The 22,351-nt window shown below is 26.8% G+C and overlaps 3 protein-coding genes and 1 long non-coding RNA gene across 8 annotated transcripts; 2 read left to right on the top strand and 2 right to left on the bottom strand.

Moving 5' to 3' along the window:
* Positions 1 to 50: 50 nt before the first annotated feature.
* LOC118440260 (uncharacterized) lies at positions 51 to 5,741 on the top strand. Its single transcript, XR_004837806.2, has 4 exons — positions 51 to 401; positions 554 to 720; positions 4,107 to 4,331; positions 5,599 to 5,741. It is a non-coding gene; the product is annotated as an uncharacterized LOC118440260 (long non-coding RNA).
* Positions 1,904 to 6,939, bottom strand: ZnT63C (solute carrier family 30 member 1). Its single transcript, XM_035862929.2, has 8 exons — positions 6,797 to 6,939; positions 5,591 to 5,782; positions 5,236 to 5,458; positions 4,171 to 4,432; positions 3,852 to 3,969; positions 3,469 to 3,684; positions 3,218 to 3,328; positions 1,904 to 2,784 (listed from the first exon to the last, which is right to left on the bottom strand). Exons 1-8 carry the CDS (start codon positions 6,830 to 6,832, stop codon positions 2,587 to 2,589), a joined length of 1,356 nt encoding a protein of 451 aa, XP_035718822.1. The 5' UTR covers positions 6,833 to 6,939; the 3' UTR covers positions 1,904 to 2,586.
* Positions 6,940 to 7,538: 599 nt separating this feature from the next.
* LOC118440282 (sorting nexin-29) lies at positions 7,539 to 12,028 on the bottom strand. 2 transcript variants are annotated; one of them, XM_035863104.2, is made up of 12 exons: positions 11,646 to 12,028; positions 10,982 to 11,244; positions 10,589 to 10,890; positions 10,388 to 10,510; positions 9,923 to 10,169; positions 9,688 to 9,814; positions 9,321 to 9,562; positions 9,048 to 9,263; positions 8,764 to 8,920; positions 8,507 to 8,647; positions 8,298 to 8,434; positions 7,540 to 8,152 (listed from the first exon to the last, which is right to left on the bottom strand). In XM_035863104.2, exons 1-12 carry the CDS (start codon positions 11,670 to 11,672, stop codon positions 8,071 to 8,073), a joined length of 2,064 nt encoding a protein of 687 aa, XP_035718997.1. In that variant the 5' UTR covers positions 11,673 to 12,028; the 3' UTR covers positions 7,540 to 8,070. The 2 variants fall into 2 exon arrangements, with proteins under 2 accessions (XP_085511046.1, XP_035718997.1); XM_085654920.1 differs by lacking the exon at positions 10,388 to 10,510 and having other exon boundaries at positions 7,539 to 8,152.
* Positions 12,029 to 14,256: 2,228 nt separating this feature from the next.
* Positions 14,257 to 21,184, top strand: LOC118441356 (integrator complex assembly factor Brat1). 4 transcript variants are annotated; one of them, XM_035865626.2, is made up of 11 exons: positions 14,257 to 14,424; positions 15,295 to 15,440; positions 15,506 to 15,808; positions 15,890 to 16,533; positions 16,602 to 16,814; positions 16,955 to 17,272; positions 17,364 to 17,562; positions 17,633 to 17,805; positions 17,913 to 18,010; positions 18,102 to 18,363; positions 20,065 to 21,184. In XM_035865626.2, exons 1-11 carry the CDS (start codon positions 14,279 to 14,281, stop codon positions 20,572 to 20,574), a joined length of 3,012 nt encoding a protein of 1,003 aa, XP_035721519.2. In that variant the 5' UTR covers positions 14,257 to 14,278; the 3' UTR covers positions 20,575 to 21,184. The 4 variants fall into 4 exon arrangements, with proteins under 4 accessions (XP_035721519.2, XP_035721549.2, XP_035721538.2 ...); XM_035865656.2 differs by having other exon boundaries at positions 14,287 to 14,585; XM_035865645.2 differs by lacking the exon at positions 14,257 to 14,424 and adding an exon at positions 14,613 to 15,001.
* Positions 21,185 to 22,351: the final 1,167 nt, after the last annotated feature.

The following is a 22,351-nucleotide window of genomic DNA, read 5'->3' as shown; positions in this document are numbered from 1 at the left end:
TTTCTTAAAAACTACTTTACCAACAGACTTTAGATACGTACATACGCCTTGATACTTGATAGACCATTTTATATACCAAAATTGCGGGAAACATTCGTTATTCTAAGTTTATAGTAATTTATATTTATTACGCCAAATTCCTGCACGCTATATAAATATTAAATTAGAATATATAAAATCAATTGAATTTGTCAAGACTTTCGTTATGGTTTGAGCAATTTTTTTTTTAATAAGAATAACAGCAACAAAAATAAGTTTTAATCTAGTGCTTTGAAAATTAAACTTATTCTTGAGTATATTTGGTATGCCAATTTCATAATAGCATCGGATTCACTATATCAGCTGTAGTTTTGACATATAGCATAGATATTGATATGCAGAAATTATAATTTAATAATAAAGTAATTATTTTTAATTATGATTTTTCAGAGCAAAAATGGAATATTGCGAATCTCTAATATAAGTTCAACTTAAGAATTTAATATGATTCCTTTATTTGTATAATATAATATGATTATAGTTTAATATGATTAATTTATTTTTATATTTTAAGTGTACATCATGGCTTCCTCAAGAAGAAACTATCTAAACCATCCAAATGTCTTTTCCTACTTGCAAAAGTCTCTGGCTATTGCATTTTGAAAGATATTAAGAAACCTATCCCTGAATTTGTGAAGAGGGCATATTTTAGTTATTTTCATGTCAAACTTGGAGATCAAGGTAAGTTGTGGCTTCATATATTTGCATGGAAAATTAGCTGCAATGAACAAACGAAAAGAGGAACTACATTAAATTTGGTATACCAAAAGTTTAGAAGGAATCCTAAGATCCTCATTCAGATTGCTATTTTTGTCTTGTCAACATCAAGAACATCAAACGAAACAATTGTAGCAAGTAGACATAACCAGACCTAGATTAAACAAGGTAACCTCAGCCACACCCAAATGAAGTACTTATTCTATTTTTCATTCACCTATCAGAACTTCTAGAGAATGATAAATCACACATGTTTGATGAAATTCAAGATAACATAAATGAACAGTTATTTTATAGGAAATTCATCAAAATTTTAAAAATTTAACCAACATAAACTGATCGACTTAATGTGAGATCTGAATTTCTCAAAGAAATCTTTTTAATTGCTAATATTCAAATTTTCAAAGAAAAGAATTTATTTTAATGATACTGTTCTTCGTAGATCTCACGCTAGGAAGTTCTATAAAAGAAACTTTTTATATGTTGAATAATTGATCATATTATATACTTAACTGATTTAATAGTATGTGACAATATGTAATTAGTAATAATAATTTCACTAATATTTTTCGAATCATATAGAAACATAGTAGATCATATAATTAAAGATGCTGAATTTTTATGGACGATCTGTTGAATTTGTATATGATACTATTATGCCGTATTTCCAAAACTGTAATTGATAAAATAAAACTGTTGCTATTTTTGAAATCAATGCCCCCAAAAAAACTCAAGAATTGGTCTTTGTATAACATTTTAGGCATCAGAATGTGTTGGACAGTGATGTAAATACTGATTATATTAACGAATTTTATTGTAATAGGTGTAGATTTTCAACACAGCCGATAAATGAGATAATTTGCGGTTCGAATATTATTCGTTTAATGTGCTGTGAAATATTTTTTAAATGTTACAAAGAATTCAAATTTCTATATGCATATCCGATATAGCAACTTCTTTAAAATAGAAAAAAATAATTTTTTTATTGTTATACTTTATTTGCGACATGTTATCAAATTTAATAAATTAAATTTCAATTCAATGACAATTAAAAATGTATCGATTCAAATCTTTTTGATGAATTTGTAAATGTGCTAGTAATAATTTTATTATGACATATAGCTTAAATATATAGACATAGGGGTCGTAACTATTGAATTTAATTATATTATCTTACAGAGCTTTATAAGACAATTTAAATTACAAATATTATCATTTATAGCTCATACAAATATATACTTAATACGCAAATACTGTTAAGAACTAATGCTATATATTATTTATGTTTCTGTTTTATAAATTTCAAAGTATAATCATTTTACACGAATTAAGCAATCCTCATAAAATTTTGTATCGCAAAACTGTTAATTGAATATGTACAGAGATATAAATAGTTTCCAAGGCAACTAGGACTTATATTCATGATTATTACGTCTTTTTGACGTATAGTGTATTTCGTTTGGTATTAATATGCCTTCGATATTTAAATATTCAATTTTCGTAGTTTCATTAACAAGAAAATCAACGGTTAAGGCAATTTACAAAACAGAATCTTTTGCAATTAGATTCAGATAAAATAATATACATTTTTGTACAATATTATTACTGTCTAGACTGATGTATATATAATGAATTTTCTTAATTATAACCGATATAATGAAATTTGATAAATGACGCCATACGTTAATTGGAAATTAATGCTATTGTTAATTACGATAGTAACGAAAGTAGTGCATAATCAAATTATTAATTTATTATATTTGTACAATAGCATTTCTTTACGTTGCGTAATCGGCTATAGAGGTAGGCGAATGGTTATCAAAGAATAATTCAAACTGTCGGCGTGTTAATATGAGAATGGGGAAGTTGGATGGAATGATGAGAACCAGATAGAGAAAGTAAATGTCCTCGCTCCATCTCGTTCACTTCCTGTTGCTTTGTACCTCCTAAAGAAGTAGTTGAACGTGCCAAGCTGTTACGCTGCCTGCACATATATGGTGTTTCCCCCGGCGAAGGAGATTCACGACCCTGTAAATTAAATCATATTGTGAAGGAATGATAATAATATTATTCAATACACCTATATCAGTAAGAATGTTAATGTTAAACCATTGAGGAAAACGAAGTATCTGTTTTAAGATTATGATAGTACATAGCAAATATATACTTTATTAATTATTATCGAAATAAAATTTAAACGCTTATGAATTCTATCATTAGGACGCATAAAAATAATTCTCTTATATTTCTCTTTGTATCTTTTTCATATACCCAACATTAGTTTACCTATGATCGTATCAGAATCAGATTTTATTGCTTCTAAGCATCGGCCAAGGCATTTAGACTTTGAATAAGGAGTGTGGGGAGAGGTGCTTCTCTTTAAGTAATACTGTAGAATTTCGGAATGTAGAATTCAAAAAATTAAAATCATGAGAAATTTTGAAAATTATGAAATGCGTACCTGTTTAGAGGGACCGCAACAAGTAGCATGGTTGCAAGGTTTATCAGTCTTTGGACAATCCAGTACACAATCTTCTGTTGGTGTATCTTTAATTTCACTATTTGATTGATACTAAAAAAACGAACATAATTAATTTTCCATAACTCTCGACATCTTATGAATCTCATCTATTAAAGTGCGAAGAAATAAAACCTGTCGTGTAGTAATAAATATATAAATATAAAAATGAAATATACAATAAAGGCACTTACATCAATAAACTCTGGTTGTATTGTAGTAGAATGTATACCCTCGTTATGGAAAAATTCTTTAACTTGTTCTGCGATTTTCATATATTCTGAAAGATTTCTACATCTTATGTGCGCGGAAGCTATAATACGATCACCAGCTAGTTGCCATACATGAAATTCATGTACAGCTAATACGCCATCAACATTTTCCAATAAACGTTGTTGTATTGCATCAACCTAATAAAAAAAAGATTTGTTTAATGTACAAATATACATGAAGATATAAAATATAACAATTAAATTAAAGTTATAACAAAATAAAAGTGCTATAAAATTATTGTATAAATTTTTAATTATGTTTTAATTTATTTAATTTTTTAAATTAATTTATTTATTTATTATACCTGAATATGTGTCGGTACTGTTTGTAAAAGAATCAGTGCCGACTCTCGAAACAATGGCCAAACAGAACGTAACATGAGAATAACCAATAATAGTGATAATGCTGGATCAATATAAAATCTATAACAAAGAATAAAATAATAATATTACATTTTTAAACAATTGATTTAAAATCTAATATTGTAATGATAATATCACTAATAAATAAATATATTATTATATAAAAAAATTAATTTATATCTTTATTATTATTGCAGGAAGATACAAACAATATGGAAAGACTAACAATCATACAAGCATCTGGTGTACGGAAAATATTACCTGTATTGCCATTTTGTAAGCCACACTATCAAAGCTGAGGCAATTACATTGACAGAACCCACTGCATCGGACAATACATGAAGGAACACACCACGCATATTCATTTGACTTGCATCATGTGTATGGCCATGTGTTCTTTTTACTTGTGCCGTTGGTGGTCTGTAAGTGTTGTCATTTTCATTGTCATCTGTGCCTACTAATGTGCTTAGTCTGTTATGACTACGTGATATACCATGCGAATGATCGTGAGAACTTCCATGTTCTGTAATAATAAAATGTTAAATAAGTATTTATATTTCTTTTTCTATTACGAAAAGAAAAAAATGTGATATCCATTTATTTAGACAATTGATTGAAAGTAGGATAATTGTTCCCAAATAAAAATAGGACGTTTCCTATTTTCAATATTCTTTTAATCATTTTACAACGATAAAAATAAAGCGGATAACTAATCCAACAAATTTAAGAAGCCACATACAAATCATGTATAATTAATTTATGACTACTTCGGAGCTCTTATAACAGATAATACAATAAAACAATTTAAACTTATCTACATTCAATTTTAAGTTTCTATGTATATAAAAAAATATTAATAATATCCTTTCTTTCTATATTTCATCAATCTCAATATACGTTGTATTTTTTTAATCTACAATTCAAAATGCTATAATAAGTTGTTCTTGATTTATATCAAGTGTAAAAACGACGGCATATGATAATTAGGGAGTATAATATTCACAATTACATTCAATTTGAATATTTGGCTGGCTAACTCTTTTGAAAGAACTACGTATCTTTCTCTTTCGATACATCTATACAATTTATGTATAAATACAAAATTTAATTAATAAACTTTTTATAAATAGGAAATTTACCAAAGCATTAGAGCTTACTTTGAAAAGCTAATATACACAAATATGTTATGTCACTATCATTTTTCTCTCTTATTACCCTTTCTATGCTATATGTTAGGAATTAATTAATGTATTCTGTATTTTTGATATAAATTAATATTTTAACCTTATTGAAACTTGTAATGAGCATAAAGAGCAAGATAGTTACCACGAAATAAGCATAAACCTATTAAGTTCACGAATAGACCAAGCGCACCCACAGATACAAGAAGTTTAGCTTCATGTATTTCTTCCACTTCAATGAATCTTTTGCATGCCTCCACAGTAATGCTAAAGCATAAGGCAACTAAAAAAACTGCATTAACAAGAGCACCTAATACCTCAGCTCTAGCCCATCCAAAAGTGTTTTTGGACCACTTTTTTGGCGACATCTAAAAAAAAGAACAAATATAAACTTACTAAAATGTTAATAATATAATAAGTAAAAGATTAGGAAATACTATTATCAACTCTATATTATCTATATTTTTTAATACTAATTCTATATTATCGCTAACTCTTACCTTCACAGAAAGAAATGCAACGACTAATGCAGCTACATCCGATAACATGTGAAAACTATCAGCTATTAAAGCCATTGAATTGGTCACATAACCGACAACTATCTCTACTAAAAATAAAAGCGCTGTGAGTCCTAACATTGTTAAAAGGCGACATTTCTTTCCTGTGTAACGTCCCATAATTTTTGTGGAAATCTGAAAAATTCACAGATATCAAAATATGAATAGTTAATATTGGTGGATTATCTATTATTTAATTTATTGAGATAACCTTTTTTTATTTATATCATTTATAAATTATTTTTTCTATTACTTACTTTGTATTATAAACTTATAATTCCTTCAAGTTTTTAAAAGGAGCATTACAAAATTTTTCTTTGTTAGTAACAATACTATAGCACAAGCACAACAGGGACAAGAATTTCTTCTATACTAAAATAAGGAAAAATACATGAAGAAATTAAAGAAACATTTTATATATACATATACATATATATGCATGTAGATACATTATTTGTACATAGCAAAAATTCACAAAGTAGTTCAACACAAATTCCATATAATGCATTGGAATTACATTGAACTTAAACTTAGCATTGTCATTAGAAATAATATTTGAACATCAAATATTTAAGAAAGCTGTTAAAGTTATATAATACAAATACCAATGTGATTTAGATACATGTATATATTAATTATATATTATGATTATTTATTACGACAAATTGTTATTAATTAATTATAACATTAATATTAAAATTATGATATTCTGTATTGTTATACTAATAGATATTGTATCTTATTTTATTTATTTGATATCCTTGGTAAGGATATTTATAAATGCACTTTCAGAAAATAGTCTTTGATGAATCATACTATTGAAAGAAAGTCATGTGAATCAACTCACAAAGAATGTACATACAATGGCAAAAAAGATTCTACAAAAAGAAATGGATAAAAGCTCTATTCTTTTCCATTTTTCTTTTTAATTCAATATATAATTTTCTCACTTCCTCAAGTTTAGATCTGCTACTTATCAAAACAAAGAGAAATTTAATTGCGATTGAAAAATAGACAAAATAGTAAAAATAGAAAATCTGCAAGAGTAGAGTAAATATGTACAAACTAATATTTTCGAATGTTTTCGCAACCACTTCGATTTAAAACGTCACTCGGCGTGAATAAACATTATCCCAAAAACATACTTACTGAGTATAATAATCGCTCACACTTTGTCCTTTCCATACAGTTAGTATCAAATGACTATAATTAAAAGTATTAGGTATAAACTGATTATGAACATGTTACACGAAAGTAGTAACAATTTGAAACTTAAAACAGAACACTTTTCTCGATTATAAAGTAGATAGAAAAAACGTTTCCGATGTATAAATGATTTCTTAATAAATTACAATTAACTGATTTGTAAAAATTATATGTATTACATTGGTTACAATTGATTACAAGAAATGAATAAACTCAGGGCGTAAAGATAAAGCCTCATTTACAAATGCAATCGATGTCACGAAAGCAACCATGCCTTAGTTTTCCCTATTCTAGTGCCATTTTTTATCCTTATAAATGTTTCTCAATGCGTAATAACAATTTGAAAATGTAGAATTTACAAAAAAAATTTCCAAGAAATTTTCATTGATAATACATAATTAATATAAATTAAATTACGCATGGTATAAACGTATCTAAATCTAACGTTTTATCTACATTTTTTTTCTAAAATATTTTGATTGGATAGTAATAATAACTAAACTTCCTTCATTGGCTACTTACCAAAGCGTTCATGATTGTTAGAATATGACCAAATAAATTGCAACAAAATTAACGATAGATGATAGATTAAATACGAAATGCAAGTTTATTTCATATTATATTAAACAAAAAATATTGAATAAAATTTATAAGTAACACAAAATATAAATGATTTTTGAATTCCTGATACAATCCTGAATATTTTTTACATTTGCAACGTATCGTATATTTTATCGTAAATATAAGTCACAAATACAAATATTTAATACTCGCTTCTTTTATCCTAGTCACGTTTTTATAAGACGAGATATGTACAATTCACAAATCTTGTGGCATTTATCTTGTATAATTACTAAATATATTCATATTATTGTTATGAGTAAATTCTAATGTTATCCTTTTCGAATCAGAATCAGAACATGTCCAAATTTGTTTAATTTGAATTTCTTATCGCATAACATTTTAACATCTATGAATATTTAAACATGCAAAATATTATTTTAGTAAAAATCATAAAATTTTATCAAAGATATATTGCTAATCATAGTTGCTTATTATATTTGGATTGTATAAATGCTGACTGTAAAAATTGTATATATGTAAGAATATATATATACTTGCATGATATAATACATCTATTTCAAGATATACATATAAAACAGTTTGTTCATTAAATTAAAGAATTCTTTTATATACAAAGTCTATATAAGCAATCATTATAAACCCATATATTGAGGAGAAGATAGTGCATTTTTTGTGGTATTATTTTTGTTTATATTATCGCCATTGGGCCTGTCACTAAAAATAAAAGTTATATTGTTAAGCAACTATATCTAAAAACAGTGACATTATATATTAAAATGATAATTTTTATAATTTTATAATTTTAAAATAACATAATAGGAAGAATAACAAAAATATTTAATAAAAACGAATCACTTACCCGAAAAAAGGTAACAACGATACAAGAGTTTGCCTGCTTGGATTAGAAGAAAATATAGAACATTGTGTTAATCGTCCAACAACACGTCTTAGCCATTCTTGTAATTTTTGTCTCCTTTCTTCTACAAATTTAGCATCCTAACAAAAAATCATAATCATGAAATATTCATATATATTATATTCACTTTCTATTTTTATTGAATATATTACTTTATTTCCTATTGTTTTCTTTGGAGGAAATTCATAAGCAGTCACAATCGCATCATGTTTTATCAATTCTTTATGGAATTCATAAAACTGTGCATATCGCCTGTAAATATTCCATTCAATATCCTGTATACGTATATATATCTAGAATTTACAAAATCATAAATTTAATGAAAAACTATTATAATAAATTTTTTCTTTCTTTCTTATCTAATGTCGAAATTTTTTTTTTTTTTTTTTTTTTTTTTCATAATAATTACTTGATATACATGATGAATATCAGAGGGCTGTCCTGTTAGGAAAACAGATGGTATCCATATATGAATAAGGCATGGAGATTCCAATGGTAAACCATCCTCGTTGAAAGAACCTCGAAGGCACTCCAATTCAGTTTGCAAAATTTGTATTAATTTGTCCCTGATAATTGAATTATTATTTATTATAAAATAAATAATACTGAGACTATTCCATAAAAACAAATAATAAACAACTAATAAACATCAAAATGAATGTCAATATTGATTCTTGCCTATACAACTCATACCTGTTTGCCAATTGTAAAGTTAACTTAGCATTGAATTCCATTAATTCTGCATGCATATCTGCAACTTGAATCAATTTTGCTTCATACTGTTCTGCTTCAGTGTGACGAATTGATGAAGTATCTCTTTCTATTGAATATGTAGAATCAGATTCCTTTCTTAGCATTTGTACAGCTGTCACATATTTACGTAATTGTTGCCTTAAGAGTTCATTCTCCCTGTTTTAAAGTAAATGATAAGATAAATATGAAAATATAAAAGATATAAACAATCACCTGTTTAATGTCTGCAACTGGAGTTGATGTTTCTCAACAAAATTTTGATGCTGTCTTTGAAAGCGATTTAACAGCAATCTACTGGTCATAGCATCCCCTCTAGCTTGTTCTAAGAGTTCATCCATAGTTAAAAGTTTCAACCGTAATGTTTCTGCATCTAAATTTTCTGTATTTGTACGATCATCTAAATTGACAAGATGCTCTGTTGCTTCTACTGCAGGTTCAGTAATATCTGTTGTTTTCTAAACATAATTATAAGAATAATATACAAATTGAACTAAATATTGAAACCCATTTATAATTATTTTTATAGAGACAAATCAATCCAAATAAATTAGTCTTTATGATTATTATTACGATTACTTACATTTAAATAATTTGGTAAGTTAACTAACATATCATCAAATGTTTGATCTAGAGGTGACGTGGGAACAAGTCCTAAGTTATCAGCATCTGTCACAGGAGTTAAAATCTTTCCTTCATTCAGAGATTCACTAGCAGAGACAAAGTAGTTTTATATTAATCAAAAAAATTACTCATAAAAATATGATATGATATAAATAAATTTATAATATAAAAGGGATTCATAAATAACTTTTTACACATATTCATTTTCTGTAGAACTTGTATTTGCAACAGCATTAGAATCGTTGAGATCCAGTTGCACTTCTGATATAGATGGAGATGAAGAATGTTTTGTTAAAATAGAAGCATTATTAAAAGAAGTGTGCTCATTAATACTGGTACTAACATCAGTAGATTGTCCTTGTTCTTCACTATCATTATCAAAAGAAATAATATGAGTTGGCACTTTTTTTTGTACCTTTCCTTGTTTTAAATTCAGAGAGCCTTTAAAATATATGAATTGTTAATATTAATTGGTTCCTAAGAAACTGTTATATTTGTTTTTCTATTTACTATATGACAAATTGAAAAAAGCTATCAAGATTCATGTTTTTTCTATAAAATAAAAACAATTGCATAAGATTAACAAAATTAAACGTAGATGTTCAAATTAATTTCTAGTATAATAAAAATTAAAAATAAATATAAGAAAGAAGAAAAACCTGGCATTATAGATATAATAAGTTCTGATTGTTCGCTATTTAATTTCTCAGAATTTTTAACTTTTAAATTGTTGTCCAATTCTTCATTATCTATTCTTATTGCAAATAAAATTGCACTAAGTCCTAAAAGTAAAAGATAAGTTTATATTTAATGTACTATTTTCTAATTATTTGCATATGTTTCTGTACATAAGAAATCACCTGCTGCTACATTTGGCAATGCTGCACATTTCTCTTGATCCAATAAAAAAGCCCATTCTTCATAAAATAAAGATAATTTATCTGGATTTATAATAGTATGTAAATTTCGTTCCAAAGAGCGCTCATTTAAAATTGCTCTTAGCCATGCTCTACCACGGCCATAATCAGTGCGTACCTTTCTTAAAACGCTAAAACGTTCTTGTTCATGCCATGTTAATTGATCTTTTATACATGGCCAAAATGCTGCATCAATTGTATTTAAAGATTTAGCATTGCTACCAGATACTAAAGCAGAAACATGTCTATAAAAAATCAATATTTTCTTCACTATGATGCATGATAAAACGATAAAGATTTTTATAAAAGATAATCATAGAAACATAAAATGTTTACTTTAAAGCTAAATTAACTTTTTCTATACAATTAGTGCGCAATCCATGACTAAAAATTGCTTCGAGTATAAAACAGAGTTGAGCAACGCATGTGTCTGATTCTGTTGCTAATTCTGCACGACCTCCAAATCTAATGTAACACTTTTTTGCAGCATCCAACAAGTCTTCAAGTAACTTTTGTCTTTCTATTGTATGATGACAACTTTGTTCATTATTCATAACATTATGCGTACCTGGTACCATAGCTGACATCATTTGCAAAGTCTAAAATATGATTGATTTTATAAGAATGTTATATAATTATAGAAATATTTGTAAAAAATACTAATTCTGAAGATAATATTGTTTACCAACAAAAATTCTTACACATGAAAGAACTATGAGAATATATTTTTATGGTAATCAATGTATTATCATTTAACTAATGAATGCAATCAACATTATACTTATAAAGAAATTTATTTTTATTCACGTTATTATGTTTCTACTTTTTATTATATAAATAATACTTGGACATAAATACTAAAAATGATTTTAATAACAGATTTATAGGTTTTAACAAATAATAACTATCACAAAAGACGTAGAACGAATTTTCACTTACTTGACCCTGATATTATGATAAAATATAATGATAAAAACAACTGTCTCGTCATTAGACTTACCGTGAAACTAGTAGAGATAACTGTCATAATTCTGCTATAGAATATATAATAGATAATTGTCGAACTATTTGAACAAATGTTTCTTAATACACTATTTAATCATATTCAAAGTTGATAAATATATGCTATTCATTTCGAAATATATTATAATATTTAAATCACGTTATGGCATAATGCGTGATGCATTACAATTTTTAATCTGAGTGCATTACAATATTATTTTTTTATCTATAATATTAAAATTTGAAAGCAAGACCGTGCGGTATCGTATCACAGTTACTCAAACTATATAAATCATATGACATATGCAACTAACAAAAATGGGTAAGGAAACAGCTGATCGAGTCATCTCATTTCTCTTGCATGACAAACAATTAATACGCACGCGCACGTGTGCAAACTCGACAAGATGAATAACTTAATCTTATGGTGAAATTTAAAGTGCTGTAACGACCAATAGGAAACATTTATTACATTATTATTTATTACAGCATCAATTGATAGCGTTCTGTAATTCTCCTCATTATGTACTTTTGAAGTGCGTTGTACTGTCAAATAAAAACGAATATTCATTCATTCACCTTCTTTATCAATTTCAACTCACTATAATTTGTTAAAGCCAAAAATATTTACGATCTATTCTATTCCAACATTTTCACGTTAATAATAAAGTCTTTATCATAAAATTAACGTTCGTAATTCTTTAAAAGACTAACAAAATTTATTTATAATACCCAAATTGAGTAACTATAGGGTGTAGAAGAGATTCCTATATTTCTTTATTAATAATTTCCCTATATTGTGAAATTATGTTGATTCTTATGGAACAAAGAAAAAATAACAAACAAGGAATTTAGAAAACAAAAAAAATATATTTATATGCATAGAAATGGAATGTAATCTATTTTCAAATCACTTCGAATTTATATCGTTTATATCGGTGACAAATTTGAATTCTTTTGAATCTAATCGGAAACATATAAAATCTAAAATTTTGAAAAGTCTTAAATCTTTTATCATTTTTAACCTTTGTAACTTCAAACCCAAAGCTCTATTCACAAAATAGTTGCGTATATATAAATAGCAAGTTGTAAATGATCGCAATAAAAAATCCCTAGATTAGTATTCTTGACATTCGAAAGTGCAATGGTATGCTATTTTTCGTTTTTTTAAGCTTTTATTTAGGATGCAATAAATAGTTTATACTTAGAGATATAATAGTTTATACGTAGAAAAACATACAGCTTTTTTAAAAAAAGATTGAGATGATAATATAATAAACACACCGATTATTGAAGCTTTAGAGCATATAGATATATGTTATCTCTCAGTATATATTAATTTAAATATATACAAATTCTCAGTATTTATTAAGTGTTATACAATTTAATTTTATTTAATTTTATTTTTTATGTTAGGAATTAGGAATAAGATGGTAATGAGAGTACAGCATGTTTCAAGCAAAATATTTTATTTATTTTTAAAATTTATTAATACTAATAAAAAATACTCAACATGAAAGAAATCTTTAAATTTTTTAAGTATAATTATTTTAGATATAGAAATATAATATTAACACAAAAATTAATATTCACATTAGAACATTAGAAATTAATATTCACATATAATATTAAATAAAAATACGACATGTAATATTTCCACATGATAACATTTATTAAGATATAAAAAAAAATTATTAATTCTTATAATAATCCTTTTTCTTTGTAATGTAAAAGTCATACAAAATGTAAATGTTTTTATATAAACACAGGCATGCGCATATCAAATTATATAAATTTTTTAATTTTGTATAAAAAACATTTTTCCTTCAGTTTTATTAATTCTATCAATTAATATAAAATTCTAATTAACACGTTGCCGCAAATGACGGCTATAGCCGTCTTGCACATGACGACTGAGGCTCAATTTCATATGGAAGTCATAAACAATTGAAAAAAAATGTGTTTCTGAGTACGATCCTCAAATTAAAAGAGTGCGGCAACGTGTTAAATATGATATAATATCTTTTCAATTAATGTATATCATAATATTCCTGATCGATATTTATAGAAAGTACGTATATTTTGTACGACGTTGGCAAAAGTAAATCAGTGCAACGAAAAGTTTAGACCTTTTCAATTGCAAATACTGCAAATTAATGTTTAAGAATATCGTATCAGAAACGTATGCACATTTTCACTATTTGAATCGTACATATATGTAATATTGCGATAAGATAAAATAGAGTCTCAGACAATAGTACTGCAACAATAATTGGTAATTTATAAAGGTTCCTATTCTTTATCATCGATATCATCATCTTTTTGAACGTGTCCTTATCAGTATCAGTTTTTTCTGTTATTTTCGGAAGATAATCAAACCTTATTATTTATATGTGTAAACTTTCTCTATACAATATATCTAGTAAATATAATCATCTCAACGAAAAATGTATTATATATTTTACGTTAGCATATTCTATGGATTTTTCGTGGAAAACCCACTATGTAGAAAGAAACTTTGCACATCAAGCAATAATTGTGATATATTTATTTAACTTTGTCAGGTACACAGTAATTTAACTAGACTATTACTCTCAACAATCTATGGTCTCAAGAATAATCAAAGAGAAAATGAATGATTTCTTTTCTGTTCCCGGCGTCTTTGTCGTCTTTCACTTTGGTTGTTTTCCACGTGTATGTTTAGTGGCGCCGAGACGTGTTAGTTATGTGTCTTGCCGGAGGAAACGTAACAGTCCCAACGTTGTCGTCACTAATCTGTGAGTTTATTGTTGACAGTCCACTATGTAGAAAGAAGCTTTGCACATCGAATAACAATTGTATTATGTTTATTTAGCTTTGTTCGGTATACAGTAGATAAAAACAGACTATGACTTCTAGCAGCTATGGCTGTGGTTTCTAGAAGAATCAAAGAAGAAATGTATGATTTTCTTTGTGTTCCCGGCTTTTTCGTCTTTGTTTTCGGGTTCTTTGTTGTCTTTTATTTTGTCTGGTTGGTTTCCCGCATGTGCGTTTGGTGGCGCTAAGGCATGTTAGTTATGTGTTTTGTCGTAGAAGGCATAACGGTTGCGACGAGATTACCACATTCTACGACCATCTGCGACATCTTCTAGAATCAATGATCGTTAATAAATTTTTTCATGCATAATAAAAACTTGTATAGATGTCAAAGCGGCCAATGAGAAGAAAGATTTTAGAAATAGCACGTAATACTGTGTCTTACAGGCGTGTTTCGTTATTATTGTAATCACGGATCATGTTTCAAATGCTAAATGAATCACATATGAATGTAACAAAAACTAACGAAGCCCAACAAAACAATGAAAATTTGACATTGTGAGAAACGTTGTGTTACCTATATACTCTACAACGTGTTTCTTTTTTTTTTCTTTATTTTTTTTTTTTACATCTATGGGTGCATCTGATGGTTGCAGAACACTGCATGTAATCTTTATTTATCCTGATTATAATATATAATCAAATATCTTATGCAGCGAAGCAATCATCGATTATTTATTTCTTGAACTAGCAATGCTTTATTCATTTTGTAAAATTAATTGTGGTCGTAATAAAATGTCAATGCTTCGTATATTTTTATAAAAATAAAAAAGAATAAGAATTTATTGCAGTGAATCCAGTACAATGGCAACGTTCGAGACCGATAAAAGATTATTGGAAGTTTTAGAGGTTTTTCTCTCACCTAATTATAACATTACCTCTGTAACTTATCTCGATCTTCTATTGACTCATATAGGAGAAAATATAAAGAAACAATGTAAGATAGATATTATATTGTATTTTATTAATTGTCTATATTATAAAATAAATTAATGCTTTTAGCTTTAAAAAATCAGCAACACTATGAAATTCTTCAAAAATGGGTTATACAAGCTCTAAATACATGGGATTCTAATTGTAAGCCATCTCGACCTATAATAATATTTATATTAAAACTCGTGGGTTTAGTTGCATCCAATGAATTAGATTTTCATCGGTGGCAATGTCATGATGTATATAATAAACTTTGCACTATCATCCAACCTTCTAATGAAGATTTACCTGCATCAATTAAAATTGCTTATACACAAATGCTCTCAGATTTAATTAAACACAGAAGCGGTAGAGAATGGATACTTGAATCAGGTGTGCTATTATTATTACTTGATAATTATATATCACCTCTCATTATATAGAGTAATTAGTATAAATTTATTTTATATTCAGGTGTCTGGAAAGATATTGTAAAGTGTGCTCATAGAAATTATACAATGTATATTACGCATGAGAGTCAGAAATTTTTATGGACTCTTCTTTTACATGAACAACAGAATATAAATATTTGTACAGAAATTATATCTGCAATAACTGATCCATTAATAAATAATACTTTTAATCCTCAAATACATCAAACTTTAGAGGAAAGTTATTTGGACGAAAATAAATTGCTATGTACCACTTTAGATTTAGTGACAAGCATTTTTGAAAATACATTATTTGTAAGCATGGATAGCAAGATTCCAGAGTTATTTGAAGGACTCTTCAATTTAGAAATGCGAGTAAAAGCTCTTTTTGAAGCATGCATCGGTACTAGATTTCTCCAGCATGTACATAAACTATTGTTATTATTACTTTTTTTAAAATTAAAACGTGGAATTATAAGCAATACTAAGGCTATAGATAATGATGTATGGCAAAAATTTAGTTATGGTATATGTTATATATCAATGATGCTACTATCAAAAAAATATATAGTGGAACTTATAAAAACGAATAAGTTTTTAATGATATATTGGAAAAAATTGCGTATGCTATGTGAGTTTACTCTGCCAGAACAACATAAATTTGAACATCAAGCGATAGTACTAATGGTAATATAGTATGTTGTTACACAATTTTTTAAAATATTATATGTATTCTTATGTAATTATCTTTGCAGATTTTACCACTCTGTATATGCGTTAAGAAAGATCATGTACATCATGAATTATTTGATATGTTCATTAACAAAATTTTTGATGTAACATGTATGCCTGTGCAAAGACTATTGTATAATGTAAGAGATGTAATATGGAAAAGTGATTTACCATTAGAACATATTTGTAAAGTATCAATTGATTTACTTTTAGAGATAACAAACATCATGGATAGGGTAAGAGGAAAATACATTAATTATTATTAGTATATAGTATTTGTATTCTAAGGATCCTAAACATATAAATTAATATTTTTCATAACAAATATATTAAACATAAAAAATCCAATTAAATTTCAATCGTTTTTTGTATATAGGATGTAGCAGTTATTACATTTCAAACACTATGTCATATTTTGAAAAATTATCTGCCAGATTTAAGAGATGGGACGAAAATCTGTTCGTCTTCAGAATCTAATAAAACAGGATTCCCAGATAATTCAAGGAAAATAATTTATAAGTCAATATTAGAAGGTGACCCAATAGTTGACAATCCTATTTTATTGGCATCTCTTCTTAATGGTCTTGCCATTATGACAGAAAAGTTTAAATTAAAATGGCAAGAATGTGTTGAAACTATATGTCTATTATCTCTTGCACAAGGAATTTTAAATCATCCAGGTATTTTACCCATGGTAAGAATATGTAATGAATATAATAATATTTCTTTTATTTCTCCTTTAAAATTTTAAATTTATATTATTAAACATTTAATCTCTTTTATAGCTTTGTGTGAAAGCATTAAAAGTATGTAAATTGGCTATTCAAAACTTTATGCCACCAAATTTGGCATTACTCATAGATTCAGATAGTCATATGAATGAAATTGGTCCAACTTTATATAAAAGATTACATGATCCCAATTGGGAAGTTAGAGACAGCGTATTGGAAGTACTAAATACTATTGCAATAATTTCAGAAGATAGTAAGAATTATGAATATTTACATATAATTGAATATAATTATTAAATATTTACTTCAATAACTTTTTACAGAATATCCAGCATTTCAAGATTTTTTACTTTCTAATCAGTTCTTACAATTGGCAATTGATATTGCACTAACAGATGGAGAAAGCTACGTACGAGCATCTGCTCTAATCTTTATTTCATCTACTGTTCGTATAAATAAATTGTGGGATGAAAAGTTATCTTTCTTTGATTTTCCCGTATGTTTATATTGTTAGTAAATTAGTTCAATAAAAATAGCTTTAATGACAATAACTTTTATAATAATATAAAATAATATATAGAAAATTATATTTTTAATTTATAGAATATAATTATAAAATTATTCAATAAAGAAACTGAAGGTATAGTTCGAAGAGAGGCCGTGGTTTTAATTAAAGAATTATATATTTATAGAAAATGGTTGTAAGTTAATTATTCAATATTTTCTTAAACATGTTATATTTAACATTATTTATAAGAATTGTCTTATTTTCTGTATATTATATATTTTCAGGAAAAGTACTATCAATTATATATCAGAAGTTATGTCTGTGGCAGCCATTTTTGATTTACATTGGGAAGTTAAGATAAGTGCATTAGAATTTTGGAAACATTTTATCAAATCTCATTTAAGTGATCAAGGAATGTTAGATGGATCATTTCCAAATGTAACATTTTCCAAAGAGCAAAGAAAAATAGTCGCATTGGATGAAAATGAAATAAAACGTAGATTAAATAAAGCATTAGATGAGCTTGCAAGGCAAAATTGTCTAGGTGTAAGTAACTAAAGTAAATAATGTATAAAGAATTGTGTATAGAAATATACAGTTATTCACATTAATATTTGAACACTACACTATCTCTACATTTGTTGCTATGTACAAGGGAGGATGATTGAAATATCACGTTGCTGATTTTACAAAAATATAAACCATTTATTATAAATAGAAAATACATATACACTTTCTTTCTAACAATTATATTTAATTGTAAAATAACCTTTAAAAAAAAGTAATCACATTTTCATTTTACATTAATATTCGGATACTAGTATAAATTCTACAATCTAGCAATTCTAAGAAACCGTTCAAGCTGTGAAGTAGATTTTTTGTCTACAAACTCTTAGAATGTAATTTTATCTCAGTATAAAGTGATCCTTCGGAGTGTAAATGCCATGAAGCTTAACATGTCACGAAAGGGAAAGAATATGAGTTTTGATAAAAGACAACTTGTAATTTATCATAGAGAAAAAGGTAAAATTTACCGCGAAATTGCAGAATTATTAAAAATGAAGAAGAGTACAGTTGCTGGTATTATTAAAAGATATAAGGAAGACGGTCGCATTGAATTTAAAAAATAAAAAGACCGACCTCGAATTTTGAGTGAAAGAGAAAAATAATACGAACAAAAATCTACATTATAATGCTCCACAATTAGCTACAGAAGTTTATAATAAAAATGGAAAGACAATTAGTGCTGAAGTGCATAGAATAATGAGAAACAATGGGTATAATGATCGAATAGCAAGAAGAAAACCGTACATCAATAAAATAAATAGGAAAAGAAGATTGGCTTATTCCAAAAAGTTCGTCTAGAAACCACAAGATTAATGGAAAGATGTTATTTTTGCTGATGAAAGTAAATATTGTATTTTTGGTACAGACAGAAAAAGTATAATGTGATGAAGAATAAGTGAAACTTTGAAACCAACAAATTTGAAATCTACTTTTAAACACGGAGGTGGTTCTGTGATTGTATGGGGATATATTTTGAGTACTGAAGTTGGTGAACTGGTGTTCATTGACAATATTTTAGATAAGAACAAATATTCGGACCGTTTAAAGAAAAATTTACAGAAAAGTGAAAATGTGGTATATAAAATTCTTTCGAATTTTACGATGACAACGATTTAAATCATAAAGCTCGGATAATATAAGAATATTTATTATATAATTGTCTAAAAGTTTTACATCCACTATCTCCAGACTTGAATCTAATCGAAAATTTATAAGACGAATTAGACAACAAAACTAGAAAATCAATGATTCATTCAAAAATTGAATTAAAAATGAGATTAAAAGAAGAATGAAACTGTATTTTCTCAGAAAATTTGAAAAATTTATTTATAATATGTCTAAACAAATGCATGAAGTTGTTAAACAAAAAGAATTTGCGACAAAATATTAAAATCTTATCTTTTCGTAATATTATATAGAAAATACTTATTTATTTTTCTTAAAATGTCCGAATATTAATGTGACATGATAATGTGACTATTTTTTGTTTAAAATTTATTTTACAATAAATAGTTTATATTTTTGTAAAATAAATAATATGATATTTCAATCATCTTCCCTTTGTATATAGCAACAAATGTAGAGATAGTGCAGTGTCCGAATATTAATATGAGTAATTATATGTGTTTCAATATTATGTCTATTTGTTAATCTAAATTAATTTTTATATTTGCGTTATAGGTTTTGTTAGTTACTTTAAAAGATGATAGCGATTTTGAAGTCTGTAAAGCTTCAGCAATGATTATAAACAAACTAAAAATATTTTTATTAAAATATAAATTTAATGATACATTGTTTGAAGTATCTTTACCAAAGAATAGTGCTGGTATAGATAATTCATACATTAAACATGTACAAGATACAACAGCAGTTCAATCAAAAAAAGAACCAAGCAATTCTCATAACATTATTGATGAAATTGTAAATACAAATGATGCGATGCTCTTAGCTACTGTTTATAATAATTCCCAAGAAAAAGATTATGAAAATACGGAAAAGAAAATGCTTAAGTACATTTCTCATATAACTAAGCAGGATTTTTTGGATGTTATATTTAATTCTGATATTGATGCTTATATCGAAGAAAAAAGTCGATGGTTAAAAGGATATACTAATAGTTTTGAATCTATTTTGGATGACATCTTGACAATGTATAAACAAGGAGACGTAAACTCAATGGACTGTTACTGAATGCACAAAGCCTTATCGCAAGTGCCTTCACAAATTATACAAGATGAAATATCTTCTATTAAACTATTTCTGAGATCAGTAATTCTTAGTAATGTGTAATTTATAAAAACAAAATAAAAAATACTATATTCGTTCGTTTATTAAAAGTGAAAATTACATTGTATATCCATATACACACATATATATATAGTGTCCCAATAAAAAATATCCAACAAAATTATTATGAAATCTAGTGGTTTTCGTAAAAACATCGGGATAGATTATTTTTGTTTTCAAGGGGAATAGATCCTTATCATAAATTTGTGCAAACCTATTTTGTGCTAACCTAGGGGGTTAGCCCAAAATAAATAAATTTATAATAAGGATCTATTCCGCTCGAAAACAAAATTGATCTGTATCGGCATTTTTGCAAAAACTACTAGATTTAATAATAATCCCGGTGAATATTTTTTATTGGGACACTGTGCTGCTTAAAACTGTGTAGACACTTACTAATTATAAAAAATTCGTGAAATATAATGCATATTATTATTATTTATCGATATTTTTCGATAAATCCTATTTATATGTATATTTAAAAATATATTTGATATGTTATAATAATATTAAATTGCAAAATTTAATTATTCCTTTGATTTAAATGAATAAAAGTTTTCCAGTAATTTTCCAGTAGTTTTCCAATAGTTTTCCAGTAGTTTTCCAGTACTACTGTAAATACTGTATTATATTCTGTTGCGTGCGGACGGTTTACAAGACTCTGTTATTCCATTTTCTTCGATCTTTGTGTTTTGTGATATGGTCCGCTATCATTTTAAAACATTGTTTCAATAATCCAGCGTACAGAAACCTTATCGTAGCATTATATATACTTGAACCAAATCGTAGAGTTTGCTTTGTATTTCTATCGACTTCAGTTCGATTTGAATACTTAAGAAAGCATGATGGGTACGAAAAAAGTGAATTAAATGTAAGAATGCAGTCACAAATCATAGTATTATGCAAAGACGGATGTCATAAGAGAAATTGCAGAAAAAATAGGAATTTCAAATTCTTGCGAAAGTTATAGTGTTCAAACGTACGGTGCTATAGGAGTTTGTTCATCCAAAAAAGATCTGGAAAGTTTAAAAAAACGACTCATGCAGAAGATCGACACATTGTAACTATCAGTAAAAGAAATAGAAGTACAGCCCCTGAAATAACTATAGAAATTAATACGTCTAGGGATTCGATGATTTTGGTATCAACGATAAAAAGGCGTCTTAAGAGGGTGGTTTTCATGGTCGTCTTGCGGTAAAGAAACCATTGTTTAGGAAACAAAATAAAAAGAAAAGATTTTAGTGGATTATGTGCCATAAAAAATTGGACATTGAAAGAGTGACGAAAAGGTGTTGTGATGAATCCAAGTTTGAAGTATTTGGGTTCAAGCGAAATATTTTTGTTTGTCGACAAATTAATTAAAGAAGCTTATTTAAAAATTTTAATAGATCAGGCAAATCCATCTGGACAACGCCTAATTGACAATAATTTTATATTTATGAGGTATAATGACACAAAACATCTACAATATGTATGAACTATTTAAAACAGTTAGAAAAAGATCCTAATTTAAAAATAATAGAATGGCCACTCCAATCTTCCGATTTGAATCCCATTGAAAAACTGCGGGATCACTTAGACAGACAGGTTAAAAAACAATGCCCAACATCTGAGAAATATCTTCAAAAAATTTTCCAAGTCGAATGGATCAATTTTGAAAGTGAAATATTGTGATAAGTGA

This window comes from Vespa mandarinia, chromosome 2, assembly GCF_050613455.1.
Source record: "Vespa mandarinia isolate Hongniang chromosome 2, ASM5061345v1, whole genome shotgun sequence".
Taxonomy (NCBI): domain Eukaryota; kingdom Metazoa; phylum Arthropoda; class Insecta; order Hymenoptera; family Vespidae; genus Vespa; species Vespa mandarinia.
Note: the sequence above shows the minus strand (reverse complement) of the source record. Positions and strands in the feature narration are given on the sequence as shown.

Bases quoted from the DNA above. Each gene is read 5' to 3' on its own strand.
- ZnT63C (XM_035862929.2), bottom strand. From the start codon at position 6,832: ATGGAAAGGACAAAGTGTGAGCGATTATTATACTCA. The intron at 5,459-5,590 runs GTAAGAGTTAGC...TCTTTTTTTTAG, and splicing joins TTGCATTTCTTTCTGTGAAG to ATGTCGCCAAAAAAGTGGTC. The intron at 3,685-3,851 runs GTATAATAAATA...TTTTTTTATTAG, and splicing joins CAGTACCGACACATATTCAG to GTTGATGCAATACAACAACG.
- LOC118441356 (XM_035865626.2), top strand. From the start codon at position 14,279: ATGAATGATTTCTTTTCTGTTCCCGGCGTCTTTGTCGTCTTTCACTTT. The intron at 14,425-15,294 runs GTGAGTTTATTG...AATTTATTGCAG, and splicing joins AACGTTGTCGTCACTAATCT to TGAATCCAGTACAATGGCAA. The intron at 18,011-18,101 runs GTAAGTTAATTA...ATATATTTTCAG, and splicing joins TATATTTATAGAAAATGGTT to GAAAAGTACTATCAATTATA.
- LOC118440282 (XM_035863104.2), bottom strand. From the start codon at position 11,672: ATGACAGTTATCTCTACTAGTTTCACG. The intron at 10,170-10,387 runs GTTTTTCTTCTT...TATATTTTAAAG, and splicing joins TATTATATCTATAATGCCAG to GCTCTCTGAATTTAAAACAA. The intron at 8,921-9,047 runs GTATGAGTTGTA...TTCAATTATCAG, and splicing joins ACTTTACAATTGGCAAACAG to GGACAAATTAATACAAATTT.